At 51.6% G+C, this 21,197-nt stretch overlaps 2 protein-coding genes across 2 annotated transcripts; both read right to left on the bottom strand.

Moving 5' to 3' along the window:
- Positions 1–868: 868 nt before the first annotated feature.
- SDR9C7 (short chain dehydrogenase/reductase family 9C member 7) lies at positions 869–10,769 on the bottom strand. The gene is made up of 4 exons (XM_059184897.1): positions 7,686–10,769; positions 4,132–4,390; positions 3,304–3,467; positions 869–1,668 (listed from the first exon to the last, which is right to left on the bottom strand). The coding sequence occupies exons 1-4, from the start codon at positions 7,984–7,986 to the stop codon at positions 1,451–1,453; spliced, it is 942 nt and encodes a 313-aa protein (XP_059040880.1). The 5' UTR covers positions 7,987–10,769; the 3' UTR covers positions 869–1,450.
- A 136-nt stretch (positions 10,770–10,905) lies between these two features.
- Positions 10,906–20,354, bottom strand: RDH16 (retinol dehydrogenase 16). Its single transcript, XM_059184896.1, has 9 exons — positions 20,217–20,354; positions 19,866–20,082; positions 19,507–19,666; positions 18,674–18,772; positions 16,194–16,528; positions 14,129–14,387; positions 12,456–12,619; positions 11,689–11,924; positions 10,906–11,312 (listed from the first exon to the last, which is right to left on the bottom strand). Exons 3-8 carry the CDS (start codon positions 19,563–19,565, stop codon positions 11,707–11,709), a joined length of 1,134 nt encoding a protein of 377 aa, XP_059040879.1. The 5' UTR covers positions 19,566–19,666; positions 19,866–20,082; positions 20,217–20,354; the 3' UTR covers positions 10,906–11,312; positions 11,689–11,706.
- Positions 20,355–21,197: the final 843 nt, after the last annotated feature.

Below are 21,197 nucleotides of genomic sequence, written 5' to 3'. Positions count from 1 at the left end.
TTTTAAAGATTTTATTTATTTATTTGACAGAGAGAGTTCACAGTAGACAGATAGGCAGGCAGAGAGAGAGAGAGGGAAGCAGGCTCCCTGCTGAGCAGAGATCCCGATGCGGGACTCGATCCCAGGATACTGAGATCATGACCTGAGCCGAAGGCAGCGGCTTAACCCACTGAGCCACCCAGGCGCCCCAATAAAGACATTTTAATTTTAAAAATTCACATTTGACTTGTATTACATGACCACTCTCAAGAGCAAAAACGTCTTTTCAATAGAACTTCACATGACTTAGAAGTTTGGTGTTTTTTTTTTTTTTATTTAGTTTCATGACTTACTTGACAATGTTACTAATGTCAAAAATGTATTCTCTGTAACTGTAACTCTGGGAATCTGAACACTGAGTTTTGTCTTGGCCATCACCTTGAGAGGCCTTGGATAGGTCACTTCCTCCTCTGAGCATTCGGTACTACTGTGGAGCTATATTGGTGGTTCCCATGCACCCAAGGACAACAGAATCATCACGTTGTTACAAACACAGATTCCTGGGCCCCGTCCCAAGCTACTGAATCAGATAATCTAACACTGGGGCCAGGAATCTGTATTTTTAACTAACCAGGCGATTATGATCGCCTGGATTAGATGGCCTCTGGGTTCCTCGTAGCTAAAAATGTGATTTTCTGATTTCTGTTTCTTCTGTCACTGTTTGTCCTATCTCTGCTACTAGATATTGTGTTAAAAAACAGAACCACAAAATAAAAAACAAAAAAACCCAAGACCATGATTTAATCCTCTTTACATCCTTCCAGCACTTACACAGTGCCTGGTATGTTGCAGGCACTCAATAAATACTTGAAAAATTAATCAATGGTGATTAAATAAATGAATGTTATTTTATGTGGATCCCAATCATCTATGAACAGAGAGATCTGTATAGAAAGAAAACATCATAAACTTTTACTTGATATAATCTTGCACTCCCTGTCTGCTCTACTACATATTTTAAATAATGGGTTGTGGGAATGAGGTTAATGCATATTTAGAGACTCAGTAGGAAAGTCGTTGAGATGCTTCTGTGGGCTCGACTATCCTGCAATATTTCCCAGTGCTGGTGATAACTGACAGAGGCTCATGATTCAGCAGGAGCTCGGTTTCCTCCCCTTGACATTTTCATGTCCAGAAAAACCCGTATCCCTAATGAGTCACAGATGTTCTTGAGGCCATGCTGTAGGTCTTTGCATCTGCAAAGGCCAGCTGGGGTTTCTGCAGAATCCCAGTAAGTGGGAAGAGGCACTTGTCTTCTGCTAGAAGTTATCCATAAATTCTCTGGCAGTGGGTGTCAGCCAAGCAAAGCGTCCCTCAGAATGTCTGATACCACCTCTTGGGACCCTACAGTCTCTTCTCCCACCCCCCTCCCTCCTCCACACTCTACTGACCATCCCTGGACTTCCCCAGCTCAGACACTGTCTGCTGGCTTTGGAAGGTACCGGCTCAGGATGAAATCTGTCACAGGGGTGGGCAACTTAGCTAATGGGATGTAGAGGAGTTTGGCGTCCAGGCCCGGGTTATAGCGGATGCGGGGGCTCCGGGAAATGATGGCGTGCTCCATGCTGTTGGTGACCTCGCTGATCCTTGGCTCTGCCAGCTGCATCATGTTTTTTAACTTGTCAGTATCTGTTTGAAGGCGCAAGAGGGAAGGAAGGTCAACGGCTCTGTTACTCTTCATAAGACATGGTTTCTTCTGCATTCTATCCAAACTCCCTTTCCATCAGATCCCTGATCCCATGTGTCAGGCCGATCTACCACACCCTGCAGGTTGTCCCTTAGGCAAATGCCCTGTAAATAATCTTACTTCTCTTCCTGAACTCAAGAACTGTGTGTTGAATTAGCAATGAGAAGAACTGTGCCCAGTTCTGCCACTTATTAGTTGTGTGACTTGGAGCTTAAACTCCCATCATCTGTAAAACGAGGATAATAATATCTGCTCTAGAGAATAATAAAGATGAAGGGTAGACGATGTGGGAGGACAGAATAGAAAACAAGTGTATACAAGTGCATGGGAAAAATTGGAAGAAAATAAGTAAAAATACTGTCTGGCTGGTGGGATTCCTAGTCACCGGAGGCTCTTTTTTTCTCCTATAGAGGTCCTAGAGATCCCAGATTTTCTACAAAAGCATGCAAGAAAAAAAAATGTTATTAAAAAATAGTAACAGGGGTGCCTCGGTGGCTCAGTCAGTTAAGCATCTGTCTTTAGCTCAGGTCATGATCTCGGAGCCCTGGGGTGGGGCTCCCTGCTCAGAGGGGTGTCTGCTTCTCCCTCTGCCCCTCCCCCTATGCTTGTGCACATGCAGGCACTCTCTCTCTCTCCCTGAAATAAATAACTTAATTAATTTTTTAAAATGTTAAAAATTTTAATTTAAAAAAATTTAAAGATTTTTTTTTACATCTTTTTTTTTTAAGGCCCTGGCCTTTGTCATGAGACCATTGTGTGGCTCAAATGATCTAAGGCACAGACTGGTCTGTTGTAAGGCTCTAACAAACATGAGGGGCTATTCTGTTTGCATCTTGTGCACAGCCCTGAGGCGATAAGGATGGGAGCAAGGCATCTGAGTGGTCCAAGTCTGCCAAAGCTCACAACACAAATAGGAAACAAGCCACATGGCACACTTATGGGTCCCTGATGTACACCTTTGCCTGGGACACCGGCAAGCCACTGGGACTGCTTCAATGAGAGCCCCAAGAACTCCGGAGGAAATGGTGCCTGAGAGTCAGACTTGCCAATAAGGGATTAAAACTTGAAAACCACAGAAACAACAGCTGGCCCAACTTGGGAGATGGTCTGGGAAGATAGAGAATTCACCTCTTCTGGGCAAGACCCGGGTGAGTGGTTGATGAGGGCAGGACAGTGTAGTTTAAGTACGCTTCACCCCCCAATGCCAATGAACCCCCTCTTAGTTTCCTAAAGAGAAAACTATTGCAGTGAACCAACTGTGCTCTGAATAACTTCTCTGCACTCATGGCAGTGCATTTTCACCTGTTTGCTTACAGAATGATGAATACCAGGGGTCAGGAGTGGGCAGCATCTCCCCTAACACTCCTCTCTCCATGAAGGCGATGGTTCTGCCACTCTGAGCAGTTCTCCCCTGGTCTCAATTCTCAAATCCCAGCCCTGCCACTAGTTTTGTGACCTTGGGTCCTTAACCCTTCTGAGCCTCCATGCCCTTAACTCTGCAATGAAAATGAGTCAATGGTCCCCAAGGTCTTGCTGTTCCTCTCAGAGACCCCTTCTCCCCCCCCCAGAGAACTCACAGTTGCGGAAGTACTCCTCCCCATAGCTATCCCGGGTCTCCTGAGGCAGCCGCTCCCACAGCCTTTGCATGCGGGACACCAGGCCCTCCTTGCCCAGGATGGATGTTCGATAGTTCCCGGGCTCAATGATGCTGACTTTCACCCCAAAGTAGTAGAGCTCACGCCTGGGAAAGAAGAGTTGGATTCAGTCTGGGGCCCCAAAATGACAAAGGATCGTCTGGGAGAGTCACTTCTGACGCCTCTATAGGGGCTTACCTCCCCAGGACCCTAGAGCCGCTCCCCCACTCCTGTACCAGCTTGGCACTGCCTTCATGCAAATAAGGGCCTCAGCCCTTTCCCAAGCAATCTGCATTAGGCAAACGCAGCAGGAAAGAAGTCAATGGTAAATCTAGACCAAAGCTCTGCCTCCTACCAGGTTCCTCCCACTTGGCCCCAGACCTGACAACCACACAGCAAAGGGAATGAGGCGTCTGGGCAAGGCCTGAATCCTCCTCTGAGGGTCTCCCTTGGGCCTCTCTGCCCCCAGACTTCTCTGTCTGCATGAGAGACTCCCCCTCCTACTCCCATAAGCCCAAACATAGTTTCAGTCGCTTTGGGACAGCTCAAGGGAAGGGCAGGAAGACAGCCCCCATCACCAGCCTCCTCTTCTCCTCATTCCTTCTCCCGGTCTTTGGGGAAGGCCCCTGAGGATGAGGCTTCTTCCTGCTACTGTTAGCTCCCCACCTCCAGAACTCCCCTGCCCACATGCTATCCTCCCTAGCCCTCTCTTCCTGAGGTGAAACCTGCAGGACTCCCACCCAGAGTGGTTTTGTCCCGGGGCCCAGTCACCTGATGCTGTCAGAGAAGGCCTCAACACCAAACTTGGAGACACAGTAGCCGCCACCAATGACAGCCACACGACCTCCAGAGCTGGACATGTTGACGATCCTGCCCCGAGCTTTTTTGACCAGGGGTAGCATATGGAGGGTCACTTCGATCAGTCCTACCAGGTTCACATTGATCACCTTCACGAAGTCCTCCTTCATCAGCCATTCATTGGGTCCACTGGGCAGGCCTACACCAGCATTGTTCACCAGGGCCCAGAGGCCTGGGGGTGTGACGGAGGGAGAGAGAACCACACAGAAATCATTCGTGTCTCCGGAAAGGCATCAGAGTCCCCCACCCACCAGCCCAGGGCTGCCAGGGCACAAGATGGCCCGGCTGGTGGCTTGTGGTGGGGCGTTGTGATGGGCCAGAGGAAGATATACCTTTTACTAATTAGTTTTCCTGAAGTCCTTCAGCCTTCATGCTTCCTCCTCTCTATTCACCTAAGTGTAAGAAACCCACTCCATTTTGCACATTACCAACTCCGTTCATCCACTCCCACATTCATCCATTCATCCCTCCATTATCTAGTCTTGGTCAGTTACAGGGGAAGGTAATAGAGACATGAAGTGAACAAGACAGGCTCTTATCCCTCAAGGAGCTCACAAACCAGAGAGGACATTAATAATATTCATAAGTAAATATGTAACACATTTAAATAAAACATGAAACATTAATTAAAACATGAAAAAAATGTAATAAGAGCTCTCTTTCAGATATTTAATTTGAGTTGGTGTAAATGGAGAGAAATAATGCTGAGTATTGTCATTCAACTCTGCAAGGACCCACGCATGAAGGACCTTAAGTTCTAGTCCTGGTTCTACCTCCAGCTCCTGACAAGTCACTTCTTCTCTCGATGAAGGGCCTCAGGTCCTTCATCGCCTGGGCAGAACATCTGCTTCCAGCCTGTAGCCTGCAATCTGGAGACCCTTCCAGGCTAAACCCCAGAACCTGCAGGGGAGGCCTCACTTTCATTTGTTTTACACACTGAACTTCCAAGTGAAATTCCACTTGGAGGACGGTGTTTGATGCTAAAAACATGTTGGAAAGTCTCTAAATGATACCTAAGGACACTTCCCAGCTCTTTCATTCAAAGATTCCATAAACCCCACTGTCCTGACTTCTTCCCTTCCCTTCCCCTCCCTTCATTCCACCAGCCCCCTTGACAGCTGCAGCCTCAAGATTCCCCTCCCAGCAAAACTCCACTCTTCCAATGGCAGGTCTAGATGTAAACACCACTCGTGGTCCACTGCTCATTTTAGGCCTGGGGTCCACACACAAGCCATGCTCCCACCATACCTTCCTGCCTTCCTCTAACTAAAGAGATGCCAGGAGACCGGCTGCCTGGTAGGACTCGGACCTTCCCAGCCACAGGAGACTCTTTCAACTTACAGATGAGGCAATGAGGCTCCTGGGACCCAAAGACTATAAAACCCAAGTGGCCTCTGTCTGTGGAGAAGGGATACACACTTGCGACGACCTGTGATCACCCTGGCCAATAGCTCTGCCCGCTGGCCAACCAGGACTACCTTCAGTTTTTTCCTGCAAAGAATAACTAGAGCAGTGTGAATAGCTCTAAGGCTGTGCCGACCTGTGATGCCCAGACATCTCAGGGGCAACAAGAAAGCATGCCAGAAACCCTGCCCCTCGCTTTCCCAGCACTTTTTAGACCAAGGATGTTGCCCATTGGGGTAGGCAGAATAACAGCCCCTCCAACATGTCCCCATACTAGTCCCTAGAACCTATGAACAGGGTGGGTTACATGGGAAAAAGGAATTAAGAAAGCACATGGAAGTCAAATTGTTAATCACCGGACCTTAAAATGGGAAGATTATCCTGGACTAGCCTGATGAACCCAATATAATCAGAGGGTTTTTTAGGTGGAAGAAGGAGGCAGGAGACAGAGAAGGACTTGGCCCTACCTTGTTGGTCTTGAAAATGGGGGAACAGGGTCATGAGCTAAGAAATGCAGGAAACCTCTAGAAACTGGGAGAGGCAATGAGATGGACTCATCTCTAGGGCCTCCAGAGGCAATGCACCTCTGTTGACACCTTGATTCCAGCTCAGTGAGACCCATTTTGGACTTCTGACCTCTAGAAGTATAAGTTAATAAATTTGTGTTGTTTTATATATTTTTAAAGATTTTATTCATTTATCTGAGAGAGAGAGAGAAAGAGCAACCAATGGGAGGGAGGGTAGGGAAGATGAAGAGGCAGAAGCAGGCTCCCCGCTGAGCAAGAAGCCTGAGGGTGGGGGAGCTCGGTCTTAGGACTCTGGGATCATGACCTGAGCCAAAGGCAGATGCTTAACTAACTGAGCCACCCAGGCACCCCGAAATTTGTGTTATTTTAAGCCACTAAGTTACTGCTTTAATTTATTACAGCAGGAATAAGAACCTAATATACCCAATGACTCATGAACACAAGTGGCTCAAGGCTGAAAATGTAGGGCACTGGGCAAGGCAGCCTATTGAAGAAAGAGACTGACTCTCACTCAATTATTCATCAATTAGTTCATTCAACAAAAATTTATTTACTGAGCACCTTACTAGATGCTAGACACTGTCTGGGTACTAAGGATAGATAAGGAAAAGAGACAAAAAGCCCCTCCCCCTCTCATCCCTGGCCCTGCCCGGGAAGCTTTATTCTAACAGGGGAAAACAGACAATAAATAAGAAAAATAAGTAAGTTGTAATAAGTAAGTTGTATATTGGATAGTGGTAAATGCTAAGGAGAAAAGTAAAGAAAGGAGTTACTGTTTGGCCCCTCCTGGGCCCCAGGGCTCTCTGGCCCCCACCCGTTGTGGGGGCCCCCAGACTAGTCCCCTTAGGAGTTAGAACTTCCCTTGGGCTGCTGTTCCACACCAGAGCCATCCCGTTCCTCCTGTTCCTGTGCCCATGTCCTTCGTGCAGGAAGCTTCCTGGGCAGCCCAGCCCAGCCAGCCCACAGTCTCTCTTCCCAGAAGGAGTGGTCACTCTGATGTCAGCATTTAACCTGAAGTTAACCCAACATCCACCATGATGTGGGCAAGAGGACAGATCTCTCTCTCTCTCTCTCCTGCCTTCTAGCCTGACAAAGTCAAGGACAGCAAACACCCCCACTCAGGGAGTCCAACCTCGTGTTCCCTTTCCCCTTCCCCCAGTCCAATCCCAAGAAGAAACGTGCTCACAGTGCCATAGGAGCTGATGGCTGGGACTTCCCAGGTCCTGGAAAGGCAACTCCATCTTTAGCGCCTTGGACATACAGAACACATCTTCCTTCTCCCGCCTCCTGTGGCAGCCTCCCCCCACCCCTCTGAGTCTCTGGCAGAGAAAACTTCCTTGGGAAATCACCCCCTTCATATGAGCTGACCAAACCACACAACGGTTTCCAATCCCCCTGAGCCGGAGCCCCAGCCCCCTTCTCTCCATCCCCTCTCCCACCGCATCTGAACAACAGTGTCCCTGATCACTGTCAGATGTCTGGGGGAGAAAGAGAGAAGAAAACACCGAGAGAGCTGAAGAATGCGATTTGCCCCACCTTGCTCGCCCACTTGGTCTCTCACCCACTGGGTCGCTGCCTGTATGCTCTCGGTCTTGGTGACATCCAAGAGGATGGTCTGCAGCCGGTAAGAGGTATCCTGCCGAAGCTTCTGGGCACCCTCCTCTGTGAAGCAAGCAGCCAGCACCCGCATGCCCCGATCGACCAGCTGCCGGGCCAGCAGGTTCCCGAAGCCCGAGTCACAGCCCGTGATGAAGACGTACTTGTCTGAAAGGTTGCGCACCAGATTGCAGTTCTTAAACCAGCGGTACATAAAGGAGAGATCCGTGATAGCCGCCATGAAGCAGGGGGAAAGTGACGGCCAAGAAGCCTGGGCTCAGGAGACAGTGGGAGAGGCTGGTCCTCTGAGCCCCAGCTGGCAGTCTGCTGGAACCCACTGAGAAGAGCTCTCCTCCCTCTACCACTGGCAACAGACCCAGGGCTCCCGGGTGAGCCACTTTATAATTTCTAGAGGTGGATGCATCAACACACCAATTAGCCTAGATGCAAGAAATTCAAGTCCAACCTGAAGTTGTGTGACCTCAGACAGTCCTGGTGGCTGCCTCTCGCTCTCCCCCAGCCCTGATGGGGGAAGCTGCCAAGGATGGGAAAGACTTTGCTGGTGAGGTCGATGCTGAGACGGGGCTTGTCCTGGGTGGTCTGAGCAGTGCGGGTGAGAAAGGAGGACTCCGCCCAGAGAGCCTTCCTGGAAATCCCCACCTCCTGCCCAGGGACCGAAATCGTTTGTCATGAGGGCAGACACGTCGATAAGCTTAATTTTTATTTTCAGGGGAAAAAGTTAAGACAAATTCATTAATGTAAAACAAGCAGAATTGGTTTTGCCCACGCCCCTCCCCCCAAAACCCACAAAGAAATGAGTTTGAGGTTACTAGCTCTTTGGAATTCTCTGCCCTTAGGTGAATCTCCATGATAAGAAGAAAAAGAAAGCGTCACCCCCAGAGTAGAAGTGCCTCCAAGGTCCTGAGACCAGAGGTAGCAGGGCCCACCTACAGGGAGGCTATTTCTGAAAACTGGAAAGAGGAGAAGCTCCAGGACTGGGTCCTTAGGAGTTGATACCAACAAGGAACCTCACAGCACTCCAGGCAGGCCCAGCTCTCCTGAACCAGTGACCAGGCAAATACACAAAGTTACGGACAGAAGACACAATATCTACTACCCCAGGGCAGGGCCCCCAGTGGGCATTTCCTTCCACCTCTAGGACTAGGCACACACTAGGTGATCTGGTGAGCTGAGAAGCCTGGTGGGGGTTGTGTGACAGTGGAAGGAAGGGATGATGAAGTCAGCTGACACAGTGGCTAATCGGATGTACAGAGGCAGGGGAGACCAGGAATCAAGGGGAGCAAAGAACTCACCAAAATTAGGAGGGAAGCTGATAAAGAAAAAGAAGTAAGAGATGAGAGAGAGGAGCCACACCTAGGACCCTGAGATGCAGGGACAGAAGGATGTTGGAGTCTATGGCAGTTCTTAGAATAAACCTCTAGTGACACGATTCCCCAAGATGACCCTGGCCACCAGCTCATCCTGAGGGACTGGGGGCCACTCACCCACATCTTCCGGGTCCAAAAGCTCTGACAGAAGCGGAGCCACAAATTTCCTAAGGTGAAGAGCCAAAGAAGCATCTCTATGCGCCACTACCCATGAAGGTTAGTGAGCTTCAGAATCAAATAACGTACATGTTGCCTCAGGAAAAACCAGAGAGCTCAGCCATTCTATAGCAAGGATGGTGGGAGCGAGAGGTCAGATCATGGGCACACCCCTGGGGGGGCAGATCCAAACCCTGTGTGGGACAGAGTTGGGAAGTGGTGGAGGCAAACCTTACCCATGGCACACCCAGCCCAAGGCACAACTCCCACGCTCAGCTGGGGAGGTATGTCCCAACCCTGACTCCCGGGTAGGTGAATAGAGCAATCTTGGCTAAGGGAAGTCCGACAATGTCGCTCAAGGGCTGAGTAGTCCCAGGAGTATCCTAGTTCTTGAGAAGACAGGTGACATCCAGGGGCTGTCTCTGGATTTAGAAAAGGATGACTTGGAACGACTCCAACACAGGACCTGGCCCGACTCACCATTTCATGGGCCTCTATGCAGACGGATGATTACGGCAGTGCTCCCCTGGGTTCAGACTCCCAACAGCTATGAAAAGCAGGTCATGCAGTGGGGACTGGGAACCACGGAGAAGGGCTCTTTTCCTAGGGCTTGAAATGCCCCACTCTCTGATGACAAGTCCCCCTGCTGAGTAGGCACCTGAGGCTGACAGGTCAGGCTGGTGGTTGGGCTCCATCCACACCTCTGCTCACTAGTGTGGTCAGCAGAGAGGGGCCTAGAGCTCTTCCAGACCATTTCTAGCATCTACTGCATGGGTCAGAATGAATGACACACCAACATCTGACCTTGTTTTGTTTTCACCAAGAACACTAATGTCATTCTGTAGTATCAGATCCCCCTAAAGGCTCCATGGCCTTGGTCTGAAACTGAGGGAAGAAAACTTAGACACCTGATGAGACAGCTCCCAGCTCATTTGTCCTCAGCTCAGGAACCAACACCACTCTCTGCAAATGCTTTCTCTGTTCAGTCCTTACTCAGAACATCTTCAGAGAAGTGGGGACATAGAGAGTCCGCGGTTGCAGGAAGCGCTGGGTAACCGAGGAAATTCCTGCCCGGCACACAGTAGGTGCTCAGCAAAGGTTAGCAGGAAACGAAAGACTGGGGTCCACAAGTGGACCCTGGAGGATGGGGGAAGGGAGACCTGGGCTGCGGAAACTGGGGAGGGCCGCAGTTGGGGGCATAAATCTAAAGGAGGGGACAGAGGGCTGCAGAGAGGATGCTGCTGAGGGAAGGGGGAAGAGGCTTGATGTCCCTGGGAAAGGGACTGGGGCCTGCCAGTGCTTTAGCGACTTCTCCTTGTCTGTCCACCCATGGGTCTCCTGTGACCCCACGTTACTTGATAAATCCTGGAAAAGAAACACTGGCCCCCCACTTCTGTGGAAAGAAGGGGGTGATCTAACTCCCCTCTTGAAATCCCCCTCAGGTTATCCCCCTGCTCCCTTGATCTCCATAAAGGCACCGGGCTCCTCCTTTCGTGGACTCATACCCCACTGCTCCCCAAGGCCACAGTTCCCATCACTGGACCTAGGCAAAGTTTCAACTTTTGAGTCAAAAATAATCAATGGACATCAAGGTTTCAAAACAACTCAACAGCTGGTTTGTTCATTTGTTCGTTCGTTCCTTCCTTCCATTCTTTCTTTCTTTTTATTTATTTGCTTGAGAGACAGAGAGCACACAAGCAGGGGGAGTGGCAACCAGAGGGAGAGGGAGAAGCAGACTCCCCGCTGAGCAGAGCGCCCAACCAGGAGGCTTGATCCCAGGACTCTGGGATCATGACCTGAGTCAAAGGCAGACACTTAACCGATTGAGCCAACCAACTGAAAGCCGGTAACTGGTTTCTGTGTCCTGTGTCATGATCCCAATTATAGACGTGTCCTTTCAGCCAAGGTCTGGGAGTTGGCACCTCAGGCTAATGGCGCAGGCTGGGGTCATCATACACATCTCCATTCTATCACAGGTATCTTCAGTGGAGAGGGACATTAACTCCCCCAGGCTGTGTCCATCCTGTGGGAGAAGGACACCCTGAGTAGGGGGACAGAGGCAGAGCAGGTGGGGGCTGAGACCCCCCTGCTGCTGACACTGCCAAGAGTATGGATTCCTCAAGGTGGCAGGGGGCCAAAAATGCCCAGAGCCTTGAGAAGCCATTCAAGGAACCAGACATGGGTGTGTGCTTTGGAATCCCTATTCCTCAGCCACAAAACTTGATTCTTTCCTCCTTATAGCTCCAGAGTCCTGAGTAATGTCCCAGGGAAGTCTGGGGAGGAGGTGGGGAGGAAGGTGAGGCAGGCGTCCTTGGTGACATGAGATTCCCCCCTCTCTCCATCTCTCTCTCGCCCCCTGAGGCATCCCCGCCCTCACATTGGACCCAACTCCCTCTTACCATGCACTGTAGCTTGGGTTACAGAGCCTTAAGGGGCTTCAGGGAGCTCCAGGAAATGATGGCATCCACCAGCACGGTGGGCATGTAGCTCATGGGGAGGTAGAAGAGCTTGGCGTCCCAGCCTGGGGAGTACCGGGTACGGGGGTGGCGGGCCGTCAGTGCGTGCTCCATGCAGTCTGTCACCAAGTACAGGTTGTTGCAACACAATGACTCCAGCTTTTCGATTGATTTCTTGACTGTCCAAAAAGAACGACATAGTCTCACATTCCAGTCTTCTTGCTTCAGGATCAACTGAAGGAAAGAGTTACGAAAAGCACCCCACCACCCCACCTCTCCCAGGTCACCTCCATGGAGGTTGACTCCATGGAGTTCAGCGGAGCCTGTCCCACCTCCTACCACAGGAACACTTTCCTCACTAAGCCCCCTCTGGCTCCATTGTGGGAACGTCTGTTCTGCAGAAACTGAGGTCTCTGCAAACGCTAGCCATCTGAGCACCCGAAAACCAGCAGTTCTCATGCTGGCTTGCCAGGAATCCATGTCTGTCTTCTTCCCTCTCTGGCTTCGGTTTCCTCCCCAAACAACAAGGGCATCAGATGAAACAGTGGTCCCAGGTCTAACAAGCCTGGGTCTTCCCTGAGGTCACCATGGAGATGGAAGGAAATGTCCCCTCTGTGTGGGGGACTCGGAGCCTGGAGGAGGGGCCCAGGTCTGTAGGAGGCACTAGGGATGGGCTTTACTTCCCTCTCCCCAGCCCACAGCTCACTCACAAGATGCCAGGAACTTCTCCCCATAGATCTCCTTCACCTCTGGGCTGGCCTGATCCCATGCCTCCTGGGTGGCCCTAGAAATCTTCTCAGGGCTGCTGATGTTAGTGCTGAAGTAACCAGGCTCGATCACAGCTACCTTCACTCCAAAGTAGGAGAGCTCCCTCCTGCAAAGCAGACAGGCAGAGGGGCAAGCAAGGACTTGGGAGGCCCCGGGGACAAACACAACAAACAAACAAACTTGGTATACACTGAACTCAGCATTGGGGTGGGAGCAACCCAAAAGCTTGGGAAGGTTCCAAGAGCAGCGGCCAAGGGGAGAAAATAATGATCGGCGTAGTCCGTATATAACGTGTGTGTGTTTCCCAGCACTGTCTGCACTCCTGAGCTCACATCCCACCTCAGCTGCCGCAGGACACTGTTCACGGGCCATCTCCTCCTGTTTCCCCACACATCCAATCCATCTCCAGACTTGGCCCATTTTACTCCAGCTCACCCCTCCTCAGACCCCCGCCCTGCCTCTTCTGTCTTCGGTTCTCTGAGGAACACCTTAGTCTGCATCTCAGCTCCCTCAGACCCAGAGCCAACTTCTGCCTGGTTCACCAGAGGCTGATTTGACAAACCTGAGTAAACACCTTTCACGGAGTCCTGCTGCCAGCAGCATGAAGGTTTGCAACCTGTCTGGACCCCCACTCCCACCCTGTCCCCATACCCATGTGCCCAGCAGGCCCCCTGTCCAGCCGGGCTTTGTCCAGTAGCCTGGAGGACCCGGCAGCGTAGGGAGGCAGCCATGACTCACCCTGGGCTTGGGCTTGGGCTCAAGTCGTTCCCTCACACAGCAGGCCTTCCCACTCAACTTTGCCCGGGTGCCAAATCCATTTCTTCAGTCCTCAGTTCTGGCCCTTCTCCAGGACCCTCCCCTCATTCCGCTAGCCACCACCACCACCATGGCTAACTGGCTTGGTCACAACCATCATGAGAGATGGTCACAGTATCTGTGTCTCTCTTGTCCCTTTTCTCAGCCGTCAGATTTTTTTTTTCTTCAATATTTTATCTATTTATTTGAGAAAGAGAGAGAAAGAGAGAAGGAGAGCACGAAGAGTGGGCAGAAGGAGAGGGAGAAGCAGACTCTGCACTGAGCCGGGAGCCCAAAGTGGGACTCGATCCCAAGACCCTTGAGATCATGACCTGAGCTGAAGGCAGATGCTTAACCAACTGAGCCACCCAGTTGCCCCTCTGCTGTCAGACTTTTTAGATCAGACACATATCTTGTATACTCACAGAAGTGCCAAGAAGTAATTACTGAACGAAGTCAAATGCTGAACCCCTCACGTGAAAGGCCCCCCAAAGCTGAACATTATAGGAATTATGGACATGAGCTCTGTAGCCAAACAATCTCAGGTCCAATGCTGCCTCAGACACTTCCCTACCGTGGGTCCTCCCCCCCCCGCCCGCCGGGGGCAGTGGTGGGTGAAACCAGTTCTATACACCTGGGTCCCATTCCAACACCCAGAACACAGGACAGTGCTTCCCAGGGAATGTCTGGCACAAAGCAAGAAAGAAGCATCCGGAAGGAAGAGCCTCTGAGGCTGTGAGGAAAAGAAGCCCTAGAAAATCCTCCCCCTGAAGCACAGAAGCAGGAGGACTGAGGGAGGGCCTCTGTCCTAGTCCAATACCTGAGGGAGTCTGAGAAGGCCTCAACGCCATACTTGGAGATGCAGTAGCCCCCACCCAAAACGGAGAGCCGGCCCATGATGCTGGAGACATTGACCACGCGGCCCCTCGCCTTCCTCACTAGCGACAGCAGGCTCAGGGTCACCTCCAACAAGCCCAACAGGTTCACGTCGAGTATCTTCATGAAGTCATGCTTGGTCAGCCACTCATTGGGTGCCGTGGGCACAGAGACGCCAGCGTTATTCACCAGGCCCCAGAGTCCTGGGCACAGGACAGGGAGAGAGCAACATTGTCTGTGTGCCTGAGTGAGATGCAGCTATAGTCCCAAGTCACCTCCCGATTCACTTTTTTACAGAACCAACAACAATGCCTACATGGTACAAAGGACAAGCGTTCAGGAGAGGAACTGGGGACCAGAGGGCCAGGGTCTACACGTACACTGATCTTCTGGATGCCCACTGAGCTAGAATGAACTGAACGCTCCTTCCCGTCTTCCTGCTCCTATGGACCTGGCATACAGGAGGTAATAAACCCCTTTTTGTGAAGAGCGTGCCCAGAGTTCCAGATAATAGCATGGGGTTCACAACTCTCATAGGAAAGAGACAGCAAGAGGTAGACAGGAATGGCTAAGTGACAAAAATGAAGAGGAAACCAGCGAAGAAGGGAAAAGAAAATTTAAAAATAAGTGAAAGGAAGAAAAAACACATGAAAACTGACTGCCCAATCTCTGTTGCGAAAGACAGACCTGAAATTCCAGCATCAGGGTAATCTAGAGAATAGGCCTGCCCTGGACACCTGGGGACAGGCTTTGCAACAGCCTGCACCATATCCAAGGCTGTCTGTGTCAGGAAGCCAAGGCCGGCCTTTGTGCTAGAGAATTCCAAAGTCCCCCCCACCGTGAGCCTGGGCCAGGCTTCTGGAGGAGGTGAGACTGAAGGTCTTACTGTAGCCCCAGGAAGGGTCGCCCTCTCCTTCACCCTCCCAAAAGGTCACTCTCACCCCCTCCTCCTAAGTCCCCAGCTGCCTCAGCTTTCAGGAAAGCTCCCGGGAGAGAGATGGGGAGAAGAGACACACAAGGGATTTGAAATAGTCCTCAGTGACAAAGGGCTGGTGGTAGGGAGAGGTGGGGGGTGGGGAGGAGGGACAGGGTTTGACCCTGGGGATACTGGATAGGGAAGAAGGCCCCCTGTGATACTCATCCCTCCCTTGCTCAGAAACCTTCTCCGGCCTTAAAGAAATGCATGCTCTCTGATCCAGTTCTTGTATTTTACTTAACATTACTGAGAATGGAAACAAAGCTTTCGTACAGAAATCTCCACTGAGACATTATTTCTGCCAGCAAAAGTGGAAAACAAATGTCAGCAGACAACGCTATAGGATGGCTCCAAAGAATGGTGGTCTCGTAGCATGCCTGGATGTACAGACATTGAATATTACGTTTTGGAAAAGATTTGATGATGAAAATGCTGATCAGAGGATACATAATAATATAGAGAGTGACTATGGAAACCGGGCTTTGGGAAATGTTCTTTTATCTTAATACTCGTCTATGTTTTCTACGAATGTGTTTTACACTTTTAATCACAAAAAAAGACATCAGTGATGTCCTCTTTCCCGAGAAGAGCAGGCAGCATAATAGAGGAGAAAGAGCAGGACCCCTCACCCATGTTTGACTAGAAGTCCCTTCAGTTCTCCGAGCCTCAGTGTCCTCCTAAGTCAAACACGGCTGATCTTAACACCCTAGAGGCCCGGGTGTGAAGGGCCCATCCAGAAACAGTGCACCTGCTGAGACCAGGAGCCTGGGTCCAGCCTGGCCCGGCCCTGTGCTGCCCCATCACAAGCCTCGAGGGCCCAACACCTCCTCCAGACTTTTGGCCTGAAACTTAGGCTGGGCTCATCTAACCGTGAGCTCAGACCCAGGCACTGCAGGCCTTCTGCTCTGGAAACTCCAGAGCTTGAGCCTTTGAAAGTCAGAACATCTCAGGAACCTCCCCAGTTTCAGAAAAGAGAGGTCTCCCTGGTGCAGAGAGAAGAAGCAAAGAGACACAAATAGGAATCGGGCCTTACCTCTGTCCCCCACTCGCTCCTTCACCCACTGGGCGGCCGCCGAGATGCTCTCTGTCTTGGTGACGTCCAGGATCACCGTCTCCAGCCTGTCTGACGTCTGGCCTCTCAGCTGCTGGGCCCCCTCCTCCGTCAGACACGCGGCCAGCACCCTCAAGCCTCGCAGGTCCAGTTGCCGGGCCAGCAGGTTCCCAAAGCCCGAGTCACAGCCTGTGATGAAGACGAACTTGTCTTGGAGGTGGCTCACCACCTGCCTCTCCCGGTACCAGCGCAGGAAGAAGTAGAGGCCCACAAGCGCCACCAGGCATAGCCACATGGCTTTGCAGGTAACGCACAGGCTGAAATGAAACAAGAGTGTGGCCAGTGATCAGGCAGGATGACTTAAGAACACATGCAATTGGCCACCCTCCAGGCTGTCTGACAGAGCGTCCCCGAGCTTTTTCCGGTCACCATCTTCAGTGGGTATTATTGATTCCGGTGCCATCTTCCATGCTCTTTGGTACACTTACGCCCTTTCTACCAGATGCCATTGGATTTCACCAAGAATCGTTTGACACAGAGATGATTTTCCCAGATGCTTTACCTTCTTCCAGTTCTTGTGCTCCTCCCATTTCCCTCTGCTCACCTTCTCTCTCTCTCTCTCTCTCTCTCTCACACACACACACACACACACACACTGGGGTCCCCTATGTCCTAGATCTCATGCTTCAGAACTGTCTTCTTCATTCTTATTCAAGGCTAGAACCCTGGTCTCCCTGACTTACTGGAGATTCTTATAAAGATGACAGATACACCATGAATCAAGACGCATGTGGTTTGGGGGCGCCTGGGTGGCTCAGCTGGTTAAGCGACTGCCTTCAGCCCAGGTCATGATCCTGGAGTCCCAGGATCGAGTCCCTCATTGGGCTCCCTGCTCTGCAGGGAGTCTGCTTTTCCCTCTGACCCCTCCCCTCCATGCTCTCTCTCTCTCTCTCGTTCTCTCTCTCAAATAATAAATAAAATCTTAAAAAAAAAAAAAAAAAGGCACACATGGTTTTAAAACCCAGCTTTGCTACCAACCAGCTGTGTGACCTGGGCCTGCTGGCTTACACTTTGGCCGGGGTTTCTTCCTTGGGCTCAGGATACAGAACTCAGTCCTCAGAAATCTAAGCCACCGTCAGCCTCTCCAGGGGTTAGAAGGAGAAGGCACTGAGTAGAAGGTCCCCTCCCGCTGCAGTAGTTCTCTGAGGCAGACAGATGTTCAGGAGCCGGAAGGGGAATCTGACCTCAGAAGCAAGGAAAGGGGAGAAGTGAATGGGAGAGACACGCAGGAGAGACACGGCTCCCAGTTGCTGGGAAGGTGGAAAGGAAGCACTTGGCCCAAGGGGGTCTCACTCCATGGAGATGCCCCGTCCCTGGGCCCGGGGTGCCTGCTTGCCTTGCACTCTGCCCTCCCACAGCCAGAATCCAGCCCAGACACAGACTCCAAAGGCAGAAAAGACTGGAATCCAGCCCAGACAAGACTCCAAAGGCCGAAAAGACCGATTTGCTCAGGGGCCAAGTTAGGGGATGTCCTAAACCCCATCCGAGCAGGCAGGGTTGTAATCCCATGTAACTGCAAAGATGTTGGTTCCGTGTGTGTTTGGGTGATGGTGGGAGGAGGCAGGAGCTGCCCCCTTAGCAGAATAAGAAAGGACTGGAGAATGGCTATCCATGGAGGGGGTTCAGGGTGAGGCAGAGGACGCCACTTCTACAAAAGGAGAGTGGACGGAGCTGGGGCTGGGACAAGAACAGAAGTCATTTGGACTGCTCTGGGTATCTCCTGCACTATCCGCATTTATACAGCTCCACCTGGTAAATGAGAAATAGGAGAGGCACGGGGTGGGGAGAGCGGCAGAGAGACTGCCCCACAGGAACCAGAGGCTCACCTGCCCCCAAGTTTCCCCCAGCAGGTGAAAAAGACATGAAGGGGCACCGATTAAGCCTTTAGTTGTTTTGTGTGGGGAGCTGACTAGTCTTAAAGTGTTTGTCTCTCAAGGTGGGAGGCGGTGGCAGCATGGACAGGGCTGCAGAAATGAAACCGTCCCTGCTTCCTGGGGTCACCACCAGGACCCTCCTAACGTGCTGCCCAAAGGCTAGAGGAAGAAGAAAGGAAGGAGCCCTGGAAACGCTCAGGGGTGCAAGGCAACATGCGCATCCTAACTGGACACCAAACCCCACTAAGGGAGCAGACCATATTCCTTTACTTGCAAGGAACCAGAGGGTTTCTTCCTCAGTGACCACAAGTGCCTTCCCCACCAGTTTCCAAGGGGATCAGAGAGCAGAGACATCTCCCAGCCCTCAAGGCGCGCTGCTGCACTCTTGGAAATCCTCAAAGCAACGTGAACTCTTGCCGCAGCTCTCTGGGGCTGCGAGGAGCTTCAGAGTCCATCTTAGGTGGGAAGAACCGCAGGAAGGTCAGAGAGGGCAGTAAGAGAAAAGAGGCTGGGGTGCCCCTCACTTACCTGGGAGCTGTGGGGGCTCGAACTAGAAAGCCTGCAGAGGCCCCAGGGGGATGGAGACTGGTTGCTGCGAATCTCTGCACTGAGATCTCCAGTGGCGCCCTGCGGAGGAGGAGTCCGGCTCTAGCCAAGTGCGCGCTGGGACGGAGGCGCGCGCCCCCTGGTGGTGCCCTGCTGGAGGCTCAGCGGGACCACCTTCCGCGCGGCGCGACCCCCAACCCCGTTCCCTTTTCTCCATCCAGTGTGGCTCTTCTGAAAAGGGGAGCCACAGGTGATGGGAAAGGGAGCTGGAAAGGGCAAGGCATGAGTACTAGCTGTGCAAGCGTGTTTCCAGCTCTATAGGAATGCCCCCTCCGCCCCCCGGAGTGGGAGCCCCAAACTGTAGAGACACAACTCTGCCTTCAGTGTGAGGATTGAGCGCATGGATTTCAGTGGAGCCTGTCCCACCTCCTACCACAGGAACACTCTCCACTCTAAGCCCTCTCTGGCTCCATCATGGGAACGTGTGCTCTGCAGAAACCAAGGTCCCTATAAACACTAGCCATCTGAGCACCTGAAAACCAGCGGTTCTCATGCCGGCTTGCCAGGAATCCATGTCTGTCTTCTTCCCTCACTTGGCTTCAGGTTCCTCCCCAAACAACTAGGGCATTAGAGGAAACAGCGGTCACAGGCCTAACAAGTCTGTGTCTTCCTGAGGTCACCAGGTATCCACATGGGACCATGTACTTTCTGTGTGGGGGACTCTGAGCTTGGAGGAGGGCCCTGGGTCTGCTAAGATGGGCCCAGGACACCACACAAAGGTTTGCTTCCCTCTCCCCAGACCACAGTTCACTCACCAGACGCCAGGAACTTCTCCCCATAGATCTCCTTCACCTCCAGGCTGGTCTGATCCCATGCCTCCTGGGTGGCCCTAGAAATCTTTTCAGGGCTGCTGATATTAGTTTTGAAGTAACCAGGCTCAATCACATCTTCACTCCGAAGTAGGAGAGCTCCCTCCTGCAAAGCAGACAGGCAGAGGAGCAAGGACTTGGGAAGCCTTGGGGACAAGCACAACAAAGAAGTTTACCAAGACATTACATATATTGAATGAGATGAATACAATGTCGGAAACAATTTCACAGCATACCACGAGGTACTGTTGAAGTGCTGAGAGCAGGACCCAGCCCCGGCAATGTCCCCAGCCACCGATGCCAACCTTTAGGCCAGGTCCCCTGTCTCAGCAACTCCTCCAGGAAGTGAGCCTCCCGAGACACTCAGCATCAAGAAATCCAGAACTTCTGCTGAGAGAGGGCACCGTAAAGGGGAATTCTGGGAAGGCAAATCCTCATCAGGTCACACTCTCCCCAAAAGTCCAGAGCTCCAAGGTCTCAACGTTGGCAGGCAGCGGGGAGAGAAGAGGTTCTTCTGATAAGCTGGGTGAGGTGAAGAAAGCTAGTATGACTTCAAGTTCTGGAAAACATCCTGGGAATCATCCCAGTTAGCAGAAGAGAGGTCTTTCTTGCACAGAGAGAAGCAATGAAGGGACACAAATGAATCTGGGTGTTACCTCTGTTCCCCACACGCTCCTTCACCCACTGGGCAGTCGCAGAGATGCTCTCTGTCTTGGTGATGTCCAGGATCACCGTCCCCAGCCTGTCTGACGTCTGGCCTCTCAGAGGCTGGGCTGCCTCCTCTGTCAGACACAAGGCGAGCACCCTCAAGCCTCACAGGTCCAGCTGCTGGGCCAGCAGGTTCCCTAAGCCCAAGTCACAGCCCATGATGACGATGTACTTGTCTTGGAGATACAAGCCCAGGAGGTAGTTGAGGCCCACCCGGGCTGCCAGATACAATCACACAGCTTTGCAGGGAACAGATGGACAAGCTCTGCTCAGAAGTCTGGCCTCCTCAATCCAGATAGCTGTGAAGACAGTCAGGCCTCCTGGCTCTCTGGCATCTTGAAGTCTTTCATTTCCCTCCTGATCACTGTCTTTCTGGAACATTTTTTCCTACCCCCAACTTGTCTGCTCTTTGGACTACTTTTATAAATGCTGGCATATGCCCTTGAAAAGCCCCAGTCCTGCCCAGAAAGGAAACATGGCTAGTGCAGTGCCCCCTCACCCCTTCACTGCACTCTGCTCTCGGGTCCATGTGGCCACACTGAGTGACACGGACCACTTTGCTCTGGCTTCCAGCTTTAGAACAGTTCCACTTGTCTGCTGACATGTAGGACCTAGAAATTCCCCAGCTCAGGAAGGTTCTTACTAGGAAGATACACCTTTTGCAGGGGTGGGGGGGTTAAATTAACATATAATGTAAGGAAGCTACACTTTGATTCAAGACATATTTGCCGGGGCACCTGGGTGGCTCAGTAGGTTAAGCCTCTGCCTTTGGCTCTGCTCATGATCCCAGGGTCCTGGGATTGAGCCCTACATCAGGCTCTCTGCTCAGTGGGGAGCCTGCTTCCTCCTCTCTCTCTCTCTGCCTGCCTCTCTGCCTACTTGTGAGCTCTGTCTGTCAAATAAATGAATAAAATCTTAAAAAAAAAAAA

The sequence above is a fragment of the Mustela lutreola genome, chromosome 8 (assembly GCF_030435805.1).
Source record: "Mustela lutreola isolate mMusLut2 chromosome 8, mMusLut2.pri, whole genome shotgun sequence".
NCBI lineage: Eukaryota > Metazoa > Chordata > Mammalia > Carnivora > Mustelidae > Mustela > Mustela lutreola.
This window is presented reverse-complemented; position numbering and strand designations above follow the sequence as displayed.

Coding starts and splice junctions, on each gene's coding strand:
- SDR9C7 (XM_059184897.1), bottom strand. CDS start 7,986: ATGGCGGCTATCACGGATCTCTCCTTTATGTACCGCTGGTTTAAGAAC. Junction 3,468..4,131: donor GCCTTCTCTGACAGCATCAG/GTGACTGGGCCC, acceptor CTTCTTTCCCAG/GCGTGAGCTCTACTACTTTG. Junction 1,669..3,303: donor GGAGGAGTACTTCCGCAACT/GTGAGTTCTCTG, acceptor GCCTTCAAACAG/ATACTGACAAGTTAAAAAAC.
- RDH16 (XM_059184896.1), bottom strand. CDS start 19,565: ATGGGATCAGACCAGCCTGGAGGTGAAGGAGATCTATGGGGAGAAGTT. Junction 16,529..18,673: donor CGAGCCCCCACAGCTCCCAG/GTAAGTGAGGGG, acceptor GTTTCATTTCAG/CCTGTGCGTTACCTGCAAAG. Junction 12,620..14,128: donor GCCTTCTCAGACTCCCTCAG/GTATTGGACTAG, acceptor TCTGCTTTGCAG/GAGGGAGCTCTCCTACTTTG.